At 40.1% G+C, this 14,547-nt stretch overlaps 1 protein-coding gene across 1 annotated transcript in view; it reads left to right on the forward strand.

The window, feature by feature from the left end:
* The window catches only part of NFXL1 (nuclear transcription factor, X-box binding like 1), a 171,261-nt gene that overhangs the window by 58,942 nt on the left and 97,772 nt on the right, over positions 1 to 14,547 (forward strand). The window contains exons 10-11 of the mRNA XM_033946064.1: positions 471 to 595; positions 3,345 to 3,467. Coding sequence (XP_033801955.1) covers positions 471 to 595; positions 3,345 to 3,467 — 248 coding nt within the window. The remainder of the gene's footprint in view (positions 1 to 470; positions 596 to 3,344; positions 3,468 to 14,547) is intronic.

Here is a 14,547-nt window from a genome sequence, read left to right on the forward strand (position 1 = left end):
TTTAGAAATGAGAGGTAGGGTGATATGAGCTGATAGCTGGAAAGTGAAGATTCAGATTGGAATTTGAAAAGTAAGAGTATGAGAATTATAGTACACTAAATATAAAGGCAGAATGGAAGTAAGTATTTGTGGTGAAAGAGGAAGAGATGATTTGGGAAATAAATGGGGAAAATTCTCAACTGGCACAATCATGTTTGGGCTCTCCTCAAATTGGCTCTGTTATACAATAAAATACTTTGATCTCTTAAGATGAATTTCTAACCATATAACTGTGTTTTGTATTTTCAATAAAACTGAACGTAAAAAAAAAATTAAATTTCTAAATTGTTTTTAACAAGATTAAAGAAAATTTACTTGATTTTAATAGTTAATATCCTGTTTCATTTGTGTTTCTTACTGTGCTAGTAATACAATATTAAGATAAACTTTGCTTTCCTGATAAGTCACTGATGCTTGTTCTGTGTGTCCAGAGTACACATTACCTTGTACGGAAGATGTGCCAACTTGTGGAGACAGTTGTGACAAAGTTCTGGCATGTGGTGTGCATAGATGCTCACAACGATGTCATCGAGGTCCCTGTGAAACATGCAGACAGGTTAGTCAGGATTTGTTTTTCACATAGGCTGCTTTTGAGGTTGACATGGGTCTGGAGGAGAGTACATGACTTTATTTTCAGCTGCTGTGATGACTGTTGCAAAATGGTGAAAAAGGTCCTTGAACAGTGAGGATTTTCATGGGTGTCAAAACTTAGAATGCAGTAAGCTTGTGTTAGAATCATGTGCTGACGGCTTAGTGCACAGCTTCCTAAAACTGAATTTGTGCATGCTGATGCAGTAAAAAATTGTATACAGACTGAACCTGTGCTGTAGTTGTGCCCTAACCTTGGAGAGCATATCAGGAGTATGCATGCACTCGGTTTGTTTATTGTCAGCTTCTATACCGCTACTAATGACTGGGATGTCAATTCAATTTGTGTATGTTTTGGTCATATTTACTTTGTATGACAAGAATAGGATTTCAAGAGGAACTGGAGAAAAAAATACAATGATAAAAAACTAGTAACCTCCAGTTAAAGCGCTAAAAAACTAGTGTTCAAATCGTAATCACTTTCTGTTTTGTGCATTCAGCTCATTTCAGTAAATACTCGATAATTCAAAAAAGTGCAAGCATCACTTATCTTTGCTTGACGACATAGATTAACACTGTGATGCAGGCACTAGTAAAACTTCCTCATCAAACTGCCGACGAAGGCCAACGTTTCATGATTAAAGAACCATTTCTTCAGGGCTCTGCAGTTTATTAATGCTGAGAGTCTTACATAGTGAAAGAAAAAATGGTGCATCAGCGTCTTTTGAAGTTGTGCAGCTGAGCTGGCCACGTCATAGAGTTTTAATCAAATATAGTACTGTTCAACCACTTCAACGAGGTTACCTATGATAGAACGTTGGAGGGAAGCCAATGAGTTTTACATTACATTACATTACATTAGTGATTTTTATTCCGCTTGTGCCTTGCGGTTCAAAGCGGATTACATAAGAAGAGAGCTGGACATTTCCAGGAGGGTACATGACATTGGAGAATACAGATTGAGGGTACAGACTTAATGACAGAATGAGTGTGTAGACATAATAACAATGGAAGATAAATCGGGTTACATTACTATACATATCAAATATGCTGTTTCCATACTTTGGTAGGTAAACGGTTTCGGTAGGGTGAATTAGGTTCCAGGTATTTTTTTTTTATTTTTTTATTTTTTTAATATGTATTTTTGGTCGATTGGTGGTATGGTGTCAGGGGGTGAGCAAACCTGGTTGGTGGAAGAGAAGAGGGAGATTAGGTAGATTGTATATACTTTTTGAATAGCATCGTTTTGATTTCTTTACGGAATGCTTTGAAGTCAGATGTTGAGGTTAACAATCTAGTGATGGAGGGTTCGAGTTTTGCTGCATGCGTTGCCATGAGGTTATCATAAAGCTTTTTGCGATGAGTGCCATTGAGTGGTGGGTATGAGAATGGTGTCAGTGTTCTTCTTATTCTGGGTGGAAGGTTACGGTTTAGGCGATCGTTTAGATAGGCAGGTGCAGTACCGTTGAATACTTTGAAGATTAGACAGTACAGTTTGAATTGAATTCTGGCTTTAATCGGTAGCCAATGTGAGTCTAGGTAGGCGTTGGTGATGTGGTCATATTTTCCGAGGGAGTAGATCAGTCTGAGAGCTGTGTTCTGAACGGTCTGCAGTATTTTGATCAAGTTTGTAGTGCATGGTAGATATAGGATATTGCTCCCCTTCATAGCTCTGGAGCATTGATTGCCCTGCAGCTTCTGAGGTAAATTCCCCCAATAAGTGTTTATTTACTGAAATGAGCTGAATGCACAAAACAGAAAGTGATTACGATTTGAGCACTAATTTTTCAGTGCTTTAACTGGAGGTTACTAGTTTTTTTTATCAGTTGGTTATATTTATTTGCATTTGTTATAAATCACCATTTTTTTACAGCATAAATCAAAGCAATGTACTATATAAAAAAAATAAATTTAAAGCTAGAAAAGAACTACAAACAAAATAAAGGGCAGCTAGAGCTGTGCACATGTCTGAATAGAAATATGCATTGGTGCACATTTGCATGTATGTTGGCATGCTATTCAGCGCATTAAATTTTTACAGTGCACAGAATAGCTTTCCATCACGTGGGACAGATGTGTGCCAATACAACTTTTTTTGTGCATAGCTCTAGCAAGTGCCAACATAGGCACAAAAACATAATAGAAATTACCTCTTTCTGGACAAAATTAAGGTGTTTGCTCAATATTAAGTGTGCTCAGCACCCACTGGCACACTTGGAGCATCCCTTAGTGCAGAACTGTTTCTCACAAACCAGCTGTTCCAGTACACTTCCCCTGTTCTGTCTTTTTTTGTTTTTTTACCAATGCTTTTCATGGAGGCCACAAAAAAAAAAAAAAAGTTGTAGGTCCTTATACACAGAGCAAGAAAGAGAACATGGCAGAATGCCAGTTATTGGTGCTGCTATTTTATAAATAGATTGTCACCTAATTTTAGGCATACCTTATAGAATTTGTGAGAAAAACAAATTCACTTCTAAGGTAAATACTATGAGTGATCACACAACATGTGAATGCCAAGCCTCAGAGACCGATTATTCAAGCAAACACTGCTGAATAAAGAGGTTCGGTCAAGATCTCAATCATTGGCCTATGGCATATAGTGAAAGAACTATTTTTTTAGTGTGTTTTTTAGAATTGCCATTTATTTGTCTTAACCTTTTTCTGCATTTCATACATGTTTTATTCAGCTGTGAACATTTGTGCGTGTTTAAATTTAGGAAGTTGAGAAACAGTGCCGTTGTGGAAAGCATACAAGACGCATGCCTTGTCACAAGCCTTACCTGTGTGAATCAAAGTGTGCTAAAATTCGTGATTGCCAGCGGCATCCATGCAAGAGGAAGGTAAGTTCTAGAATAAAAAGTTTCTAGATGACATTAGAAGATGGACAGATTTATTTATTTATTTAATTTGGTTTCTATCCTGTTGTCCCTAAAGAGCTCAGAACAGGTTACAGGTTAAACATACATAGTATACAGTTAACAGGTTCTGGGTTTGCCATAATTTCATACATTGGTCTGTAAAAGTGCCTTGGTGTACTACCTTCAAAGGACTAAACCACACAGGACTTCACCTCAGTGGTTCAGTTCCTTTGATCCCAACAAACTAGGCCAGCCTGTCACCAAGAGAACTATTTTCACATGGCTAGTGGCCTGTATTTCCTTCTGCTATGCTCGGGCTTAGTTGCAACTTGAGTGACGTATTACGACACACAAAGTTTGAGCAATGGCAGCCTCTACTGGCCTGTATTTCCTTCTGCTATGCTCGGGCTTAGTTGCAACTCGAGTGATGTATTACGACACACAAAGTTTGAGCAATGGCAGCCTCAGTGGCTTTCTTATGATCCACTTCCATTGATGAAATTTGCAAAGCAGCCACTTGGTCCTCATTCCACACTTTCACATCTTACTATTGTCTAGACTCCTAGTCCAGATGAGATGGTCTTTTCAGCCAAGTAGTACTACAGAATTTATTTTCTTCTCAATGGCCAACTCTCCTTTCATCCCATTACAGTAAGCTAGGGAGTCCCACATGTGAAATATGCTTGTCCTAGGATAAAGCACAGTTACTTACTGTAACAGGTGTTATCTGGAGGCAGCAGGGAGATATCTCCCCTGGTTGGCTTCTTAGCTTGCTTACGGAACTTAGGTACCGCGAGCCCTCGTTGGGTGTGAGGGCACTTACGCATGCGCGGTGCGGGCAGTCTAAAAGTTTATGAATTATTAAGGTGCCGGTGCACTTTTCACTGTCCATGCCGGGCTCTGTGGATGATGTCATCCACATGCGAGAATATCTGCATAATAGCTGTTAAGGTAAGTAACTGTGCTTTACTGTTACTGTAACAGATTCATCCATCATTGCTGGCATCAAGGAACATTTCTAAAATAGACACTTATTTTCCTGTTTATCCACTACACAGTTTAGGTTCTCTTCTATACCCATGTCTGAAGGACAATCCAATTAGCTTCCCAGATTATGTAAAAAACATAAGCGACTGAATCTTTGGGAAGGAAGGTTGTACCAAAACCAGATAGAAATGAAAGGCACTATTTGTGATTTATAAACAGTTGTACTGTTCGAGGTTGTGCAAATGATCTGCGGGGAGAGGACGGGGATGGGTCGGGGACAGGGATGGGGGTGGAGATGGAACCTGTGGGGATGGAGCAGGGACAGGGTAGAGCTTGCAGGAATGGGGCAGGGACAAGAACAGACTTTGTCCCCATGTCATTCTCTACACTGGACATTCTGGACACATTAACATTAAGGAGATCTTCCTCTACCACAACACCAGGTGTCAGTAAATGCTAGATTGGGATGAGCATCACAGACCTGACACTGAGGACCTGCAATGACAATCTTGCCCATTTTACAAGCTGGCTCACCCAACACAACCTTAAGTTGAATTCAGATAAATCAAAATCCATTCTTTTTGTTAATAAAGGATCGAGAAACCTGCCTTTTACCAATTTTGCTTAGTATCATTCCTGTTTCTTTAGTTGATTCTGTACGCCTTCTAGGTGTCACTTTAGATTCCCAGCTTATATTCAGTTCTCAAATTTCTCATGTAGTCAAATGATTGTTTTTTAAAATTTATATTGATCTGCTTGGTTCATTCCATGTTTCCCTCTGCACTAAACATTCTACTCCTCTCTTTGGTCATCCAACTATTAGACTATTGCAATTACATTTATACAGACCTTAGAAACAAAGATCATCTCTGCAGGCTACGAGTTATTCAAAACACTGCAATTTGGTTAATTCACAATGTCTAAGTATGAGTCACATTACCCCTTTCTTAAAGGATACACATTGGCTCCCTGTTGTGCATCGTATTGCCTGTAAAACACTATTACTGGCTTTTAAAGTCTTGAGGGCAGGCGAGCCCTATTTGGCATATCTTATTCCTTATACATCAGCAAGAATTCTTAGATCCGCACACTAGAACCAATAGTAATCTCTACATATCATGAAACAGTACATGAACACATCAGGCATTCCATTTTCTCAGTTTATGGTTTTGAACTCTGCAACTCTCTTCCAGTAACCTTATGGCTTCAAATGTCTCTGGAAAGATTCAAATTGGACCTTCAACCTTTTCTTTTCAAAGATGCTTATTTGTGATATCTTCCTAGTTATTTCTATATTTCTTTAGGATTTCAGAAGTGAGTGTCTGTAGACCTTATGGCTCCCCCTTTGTTCTTCACCTCCACCTACTATAATTGTAGTTATACCTTCCTTATATCTACTATTATGTCTTTTTTACTTTGCAACCCATCTTTTTCTCCCACCCTATATTAAGATTGTGAGCTGCCCAGAAGTGTAATTCAGTGGGCAGAATAGAAAATATAAATAAACTTAAAACTTGCATCATCCTCTGCAGCAAGGGATCCCAGTGTCATATGTTGAGTGGAGGCAAAGAAGCATTGTCATTGGTTCTCCTTGAAATACAGGAGGTTTGGAGGCCATTAATAGAATATTGTAATGAGTAATTATTGGATTATCATTTTTCCCTAATAGGTATAATTGCAAAGTATGGGGGGAGTACGATTTCTGATTTGATATTAAATGATTAGATTAATAGGACAGAATATATAATATATTATATGATATATGTACTACATATGAATTAGTAGGATTGGGAGGGAAGGTTTAAATATTATGATTTAAGTTAAATTGATAGAGAAGAATCAAGTGATATTGTATAAGTTTAAATGTTATTTTATAATACACTTGTTGTAAGATGTAAAATGAATAAAGAATTAAAAAAAAGAAAAAAAAAGAAATACAGTGCCAAGAGTTCCAGAACACTGGCATTGCTAGTACCAGAGAAATGTCTGTGCCAAGAGGGATGCTCCCCCTCTGTGAAAGCGATGCTATGCACCAGTGTCCTTGATGCTGGAACTTTGCCTTTCATGTAGCTCCTTCATCTTTACAGGCTATTTCTGTACTGGCACTGACCATTCCTTTACCGTTGCATGTCCCTGAGAAGCAGTTCTGGGTCATGTTACAATAGGAGCTGGAGTATATTCTGATTTGGCACAATACTGAATTATCGGTGTCAACCACAGTGCTACCACAGCCCAGCTTGGAGACCTACCCCCTCCCTGTCAGGTGTTTGTTGACACTGGTGCCCCATTGGGCATCGAAGCTAGCATCACATACACACACACTAACTCCAAATTTCCTTCTAAGAAGTGTGATAATAAGACTTCTGACTTTTTTTTTTATTATGTAAGTTTAGCTAATGGAAGACTTAACAAGCTTCGTTATGGTGCACTACCACAGCAAATCATAAGATGTCTCTCTTGAGCTGGGTACATGTACTTAGTAGAACGTACAAGGAAGAAGAAAAGGGTCTGTGATTGTTGTAAATGAAGGATTCATTGTATCTAAATATCAGTAGGGGTAAGATTTTTCTGCATGGGATTTTGCATATAGAAAAGGACTTTTATAAAATTGGGTGACTCCATACACACAAAAAAATATAAGCACAAAATTGTCCACCTGTTTGTTATCTGGTTGAAGGTGTTTCAAGGTCTGTAGTTGAGTGGAGTATAGGCAGAGTTGCAATGTATTGTATAAACATGCACTTTGAAGGCAGTTCTGTAACTGGTGCCTTCACATGCCCCTGGTGTATAAATTTTACAAAATACTAGCACTAATGCCATAAATGTACAATTACCCAAGAAGCTGCCAGCAGAGTAGGTGGTATCTGTAATGGTGCACATAAATGATGTAGTGCATAAATGCAAGAGGCGCATATACATGGGTGGAGCCTGGGTGAGACATAGTCATGTTTCCCATTTATGCACATAGCTTAAAGAAAAGAATATTGTAAGTCACCCACCTCCCTGTTGCATTGACATGATGGGTCTTTGGCTGGCATAACTGCAGGTGTGTAAATGTTCTCGTACCAAGTATTCTGTACCAGAATCTGGGCACCCAGGAGCCATTATTGGTTTGGGGATTATTGTATGTTTTCTTGAATTTAAAGACTGTTGTTAATTAGGGGGGAGGGTGATAAATTCTGATATGGATTTTAACAGAATATTAAGTGTTGTATCTGAGTTTAAAATGTTATATATGCTGTTACACTTATTGTAAGTTTTTAAAAATGAATAAAGAATTAAAAAAAAAAAAAAGAATAAGCTCTCACTGTGAAGCATTGAAGCACCTAAATGAAAGAGCCCACTTACAGAATTACACTCATAAAGTACAGGCACAGCTTTACTCCATCTTTGGAGCAAGTGTAGATTTGTTCATTCGCATTATACATCCGACTATCCATCACATCTGCAAAAGAGCAGATACAAATCTTGGAACTGGCTAAGGAGGAAATTCTGTATAAGACACCAGTCTCAGCAGCTGCCTAAGAAGTGGCTGAGAATTGCAGACTGGCGTCCTAAATAGAATCGTGTCTGCCTTAATGGACAGACACCCAACCGCTCTGACTCTCTAACTGGCGCCCATGTTAGAGAATCGTGTTACCATCAGCTGATCACAGCAAGGGAATCCCCCTGCTGCAATCAGCTGAGTGGCTGTGGCAGGGAACCCCCTCCCCCGTGAAGTCCCCCAGCAGGAAGGATGCCCACTTCCTCCTGCTGGAATCCCCAACCAATGACACCCTCCCTTCAGACCCCCCCCCAGATTCTAGACTCAGCACCCCAAAGCCCTCCCAACCCCTGGGCCTCACCATATACACACTTGAGTAAACTATATTCACCCTATATATGTATCTCATCTTACGCAGTAATGACAGTAAGATTAAAATAAAAATGTAATAGATCACTATAAGATTATAATAATAAATATATAATCAAAAATATTTTCTCTCCTGTGGGAGAAAAAAACAGAACATAATTGAAGTGATTGATATCTCTTGCAATCATACCCTTACCATTAAACATTCAGCTATAAATTCAAATTGTCAAAAGCAAGGAGTAGCAAGCTGTATGAGGAGACACAGGCATGCACATTAGGGATATTCTTGGTTTATTCTTAAATTTGAATGCCATATTGTATCATTACTTTGATGTTAAAATATAACCATGCTTTGTTTTTGTGAACTGTGTCAGGTCAAACTTTTGTTTTGAGGGAGGAAATATGCAAGTATAACTCAATATGCACAAACATACAGTGCTAAGAAAAAGTGTATAAACCCCTTAGGATTATCTGTATTTTAGTACCATATTATATTTTTATACAGGCTATTATCACAAATTTATTACAGTATAAACAATAGTCTGCTATTGGTAATAAAATATTCAGAGTTTGCTTTAATGCACATAGCTTCCCCCATCTTACTCAGGAACAAATACTACACCTACAAGTTCAGTCAAATCTATTGCTTTTCATTTTTCCTTTAGGGGTGGATTCATCAGCAGGCACTAATCAACTTAACATAATGGGCACCTTAGTTTTTAGCACACTGTGATGGGGTATATGCGCTGTCACTCACCACTAGAGGGCTCACAGGAATCCAGTATCAGGACAACCTGGGTTTGACCAAGATCCCTAGCAGCAGACTTAATTTACATGTGAATCAGTTGTGCAGAATTAACTGTTCTTGAGAGGAAAGGGAGAGAAGAGATGAAACGGACATTGGATGAATAAAGGACTCTTTAGCAGTAAAAAGAGGGCTTTTGTATAATTGGGGAGGATAGGACACCATGATCCTCCAGGAGGGATTCTATGGGGATTTAAAGACTATTTTCCCCTGGAGTAAGGGAGAGCTGCTTCAGAAACTTTCAGGCGACCCTTGGAAGGAGGAGGAGTAATGCGGGCATAAGCCTAACTCCTAGTAAGCTTTTGAACCTGACTAGTGTGGCTAGAGCTTTTGTGAGGACTTGGCTTTTGCTTTTGGGTAGATGTTGAGTGATCCTGATGCATGACAATTGGTTTCAGAAATGGGATTGTGAAATTGTCTCAGTGGAACCAGTAGTTGTGTCCCCTCAGGGAAGGCAGATCAGGTAATGGATACCTGCGCTGAGAAAGGTGCTTGAGGGGGATAAACGATAAGGAAGTTGCACTTGGGTGGTAATTTATTATTTTTTTTTTTTATTCTTTATTCATTTTATGATTCACAACAAGTGTACAGCATATATTAAACAATATATAAAACAATATTACTTGAAAATCTACCATATTATACTACAAAAATAAATATCTCCCACCCCCTCCCACATCCATATACAACAAAAAATATACCACATGAATATATTATCTTATCATTCATATATATATTATTAATAGAAATCCAACCCCCCCCCGAAAAATTTTCTTTTTATTGATTTAACAAACTTTACAAGTAAAAACTACTTGCACAAGAAATACAGAGTAAATTCCAACATAAATGCCATCAATATATAACATTGCAAAATGAACATAAAGGGAATAAATGGAACTTAACTCTTCCTTAGACCAGAAATAACTTTGGAGAGAGAGAAAAAAGAAAATTAAAGGGAGAAAAAATTACATTATATCTTTAAAAAGAAAAAGCTTAAATGTCTACATTGCCTGTCTTTTTTCATTTTTGAGCTACTTCCCATCACTAGTTAACCCCTTGAGGTCTAAGAAGGATCGTAGATGATCAGGGATGAAGAAAACATATAGACCCTGGAACTTAACGACACATTTGCATTGATAGGACAGCATAAATGTAGCCCCCAGTCTCCGTGTCTCCTCTCACATTCTCAAAAATAACTTCCGCCTTTCCAGAGTTACTTTGGTTACATCATGGTGCAGCCATATACGTTGACCACAAAAGAGTGTCCCTGTCTTTTTAAAGAACAATCTCATGATAGAGTTAAGGTCTTGCTTGAATATAAAGTTGACAATTAGGGTAGCTCTTTCAACAATATCTGAAGACGAATTCTCTAAATCTGCTGTAAGATTTTTTTAAAATCATTGTCAATATCCAGATTCTCACCCATAGGTACATTGTTAACATCAAAATTTCTATTTGAAACAGGTAAATAATACGCTTTATTTATGGGCGGAGTCTGGTCTTGAGGAAAATGCAAACATTCTATAAGAAATTTTTAAAAAGTCTTTATTGGTGACACAGCCATTATCTTTGGACAACTAAAACTCTTAAATTCTGTCTACGGTTATAATTCTCTATCATTCCAATTTTCCGTGAAGAAAAATTTTGTTCTTTAATTATAGCAGAAATTGAATTTTTCAAAGAGGTTGTCTCAGCTTGTATCTTGTCCGTGCATTCCTGTTTAACTTTTTCAACATTTACATCAAAAGTGTCCACTTTCTGCACCAATACTGCCATATCCAAAGCAGTCTTCTCCACCTTCTCATCTATGTTCTTTATGGCTTCAGTAGAGGGAGATAAAGCAATAAGCCCAGTGTAACTGCTGGGCTTATTGCTGTATCTCCCTCTACTTCGGCGATCTTCTGGCCCTGCTTTCCAGCCAGGGCTGTAGCATCTCCCTCTGCCTGCTCTGGGGTTTCTTCCTCTATTCCCTTGGAGATAGAATCATTGCTCTGCTCCTCCGCTGGACAAGGGGGAGCAGAGACTGCTGGCGGAAATAACAATGTCTGCAAATCCAGGGACTCGAGTGCTCCCTCACTCTAGTCCTCTGCGGAAATCTGCCACCACTGGGGTAGCCGAATGTCAGCTGGGCTTCTCTGCTCAAAGAAGTGCTGGATCATTTGTTGCACAGGGGAAGATGCGAGAGCTGCCAACTGCGATACTCTCACATTCCCCTTCCTCTTAGTATGGGGCATGCCAAACAAGGTCAATTACAGCGTTCTAAGTTAGAAGTATATAAACGTGTTAACAAAATCAGAGCAGTCTGATCTCAGCTAACAGACGTCCATGATCTTGGATTTCTCTCGCAGCTCGGGTGATGTTTTCTTTCTCTCACAGAGCCATGGCGTCAGAAGTGGGTCTTAAATCGGTGGCTGAGCAAATGCAGATGCACCAAGCAGCTATGGAGAGATGCTTCGCTCAAGCCATGGAGCAACAATGGCAGAGACAACAACCCCTGATGCAGTTATTAGAGATACAGACTAGAGCAGTGGTTCCCAACCCTGTCCTGGAGGACCACCATGCCAGTCGTGTTTTTGGGATAGCCCTAATGAATATGCATGAGAGAGATTTGCATATAATGGAGGTGACAGGCATGCAAATTTGCCCCATGCATATTCATTAGGGCTATCCTAAAAACCCGACTTGCCTGGTGGTCCTCCAGGACAGGGTTGAGAACCACTGGACTAGAGAGCCACACTGCCTGGCTGAGGGAATCCAACAGGTTGCTTGAGTGGATAAAACCCTAGACACGGGAGTTGGGGCCAAGAAGCTGGATACAGGGAATGGGCTAAAGGACTCACCTTAACCAAGTTGAGACCAGAGAATGAACTAGAGACCTTTCGACCACATTTGAAAGCGTGGCCATGGTTGCCCAGTGGCTGATAGAACAATGGTCCGTCAGGCTTGCACCCTATCTGACTGGAGAAGCCCAGGCCGTATATAGGGCCCTAGTTACGGCCAAAGCCCTGAACTATGCACAATTGAAGGAGGAGGTTATTTATGACCAGTTGGGTCTGTTTCCAGAATGCTATAGGAGGAAGTTGTGGAAGAGGGAATTCTGGAAAGGAGAATGGCCTCAGGCTGTTGCCCAAAATTTGCTAGAATGAGCTTAATCGCTAGTTACAGCTGTGACCAAAGAGTGAGCTCTTGTACGTGTTTCCTCCATGGCCCATGATAGAACAGATTCTGCACAGAATAACAAACCTCCCAGTGAGAGTGGTCCTCATGGTCCTGGATTAGCCACACAGGCCATGTTATGCAGGCCTAGTGCATGTTTGGAGGGTCAAAGATCTCAGACTACAGGTTCAGCTTGATCTTCTTTGCAAAGGACCAGTGGTCATAGAAGATCCAGATCATTTTGCAAACGACACAAAACTATGTAGGGTAGTTGGGTCACAAAAGGACAGAGAAGAACTCCAGAGAGATTTGAACCAGCTAGAGAAATGGGCAGAAAAATGGCAGATGAAGTTCAACATAGACAAATGCAAAGTGATGCACCTGGGTAAGAAAAACAAGGAACATGAATATAAAATGTTAGGTGTAACATTGGGCAAGAGCGAACAAGAAAGGGACCTGGGGGTACTGATAGACAGGACCCTGAAGCCATCAGCACAATGCGCATCGGCAGCAAAGAAAGCAAACAGGATGTTGGGCATGATAAAGAAGGGGATCACGAGTAGATCGGAGGACATCATAATGCCGCTTTACAGAGCAATGGTCAGACCACACTTGGAATACTGTGTCCAACACTGGTCTCCCTACCTAAAGAAGGATATAACCCTGCTGGAGAGGGTGCAAAGACGAGCCACGAAGCTAGTTACAGGTATCAAGAACTTGAGCTACAAAGAACGCCTCGAAAACTGGGTTTGTTCACTCTCGAGAAGAGAAGACTGCGAGGGGACATGATAGAGACTTTTAAAATATTAAAAGGATTCGACAAAATAGAGCAAGAAACATCGTTATTCACATTGTCCAATGTGACTCGGACAAGAGGTCATGGATTGAAGCTGAGGGGCACCAGGCCCAGGACAAATATCAGGAAATTCTGCTTGGAACGCACTCCCGGAGGAGGTCGTGATGGAGACCACCATTCCGGGATTCAAGGGCAAGTTGGATGCACACCTTCTCGCAAATCACATTGAGGGATACGAGTAAACAAGGTTTCTCAACAGGGAACACCTGGCTTGGCCTCCGCGAGTGCGGGTCGCCGGACTGGATGGACCTAGGGTCTGATCCGGCGAAGCCATTTCTTATGTAACTTATGTAATTTTAGTCTTAAGGCGTGGCTTTTAAGCATGCGGAGTTAGAGCGCAAATAATACTCAGAGATAGTCATTGCTACTCTCCTTAGAGCCAAGAAACCTGTGACGGTTTCAACTTCTGCCAAAGCATGGGAGACTTTTCAGCACTGATGCACAACATAAGAATTGCCATATTGGGATAGACTGAAGATAAATCAAGCAGAGTATCCTTTCTCCAACAGTGGATTTTTATTGCCCTTCTCTGAACCTTTTTTAATTAGGCTATATCTTTTTTGAGATACGGTGACCAGAATTGAACACAGTATTTGAAATACGGCCGTACCTTAGAGCGATACAAGGGCATTATAATATTTTCATCTTTCAGTTTTCCATTCTTTTCCTGATAATTCCTAATATTCTATTTGCTTTCTTAGCTGCTGCTATACTTTGAGCTGAGGATTTTAACGTATCCTCAATAATGACCACTTAAGAGTGGCATAGAGTGATACGGGTAAGGGTAAATTAGATGCACATCTCCCTTGAGAAGCATACAGTGATATGGGGACTAAAACTATTCCAGGGTACACCTGGCGGGGCCTCTGCGTGTGCGGATCACCAGACTTGATGAACCCAGGGTCTGATCCGGAGATGACAATTCTTAAAAACCCACCCCTCCCAATAAACCAAGAGAGTACATTTCCTGTAATACCCAACTCAAGTTAATTATTAAAAGATCATGCAATACCGAATCAAATGTGCATGATAGATCAAATTGAAGGACTGCCATCTCTATATCCTTACTCAGTGACAGCTTTACATTTGAGATTATAGTACAAATAACTGTTTCTGTACTAAAATCTTTATGGAAACCAGTGAGCATATTATATACATACTAGTCTTATAGCCTGTTACAGTAACGGGTGCTAGAATATATGTGTGTGTGTCTGTCTTTATTTCTTTCTCTCTCTCTCTCCTGTATTTCTGTCTTTCTTTTTCCTCGGCTGTCCACCCATTCTCCCTTCCTTTTACCTTCCCTGTGTCCACCACCACCCCTTCACTGCTCCCCTTATCCAGCAGCGGCCCTTCTCCCTTTTTTTAATCTCTCCCCTGTCCAGCAGCACCTGTTTCCTGTCCCCCT

This window comes from Geotrypetes seraphini, chromosome 1 (genome assembly GCF_902459505.1).
Source record: "Geotrypetes seraphini chromosome 1, aGeoSer1.1, whole genome shotgun sequence".
In the NCBI taxonomy this organism is placed as follows: domain Eukaryota; kingdom Metazoa; phylum Chordata; class Amphibia; order Gymnophiona; family Dermophiidae; genus Geotrypetes; species Geotrypetes seraphini.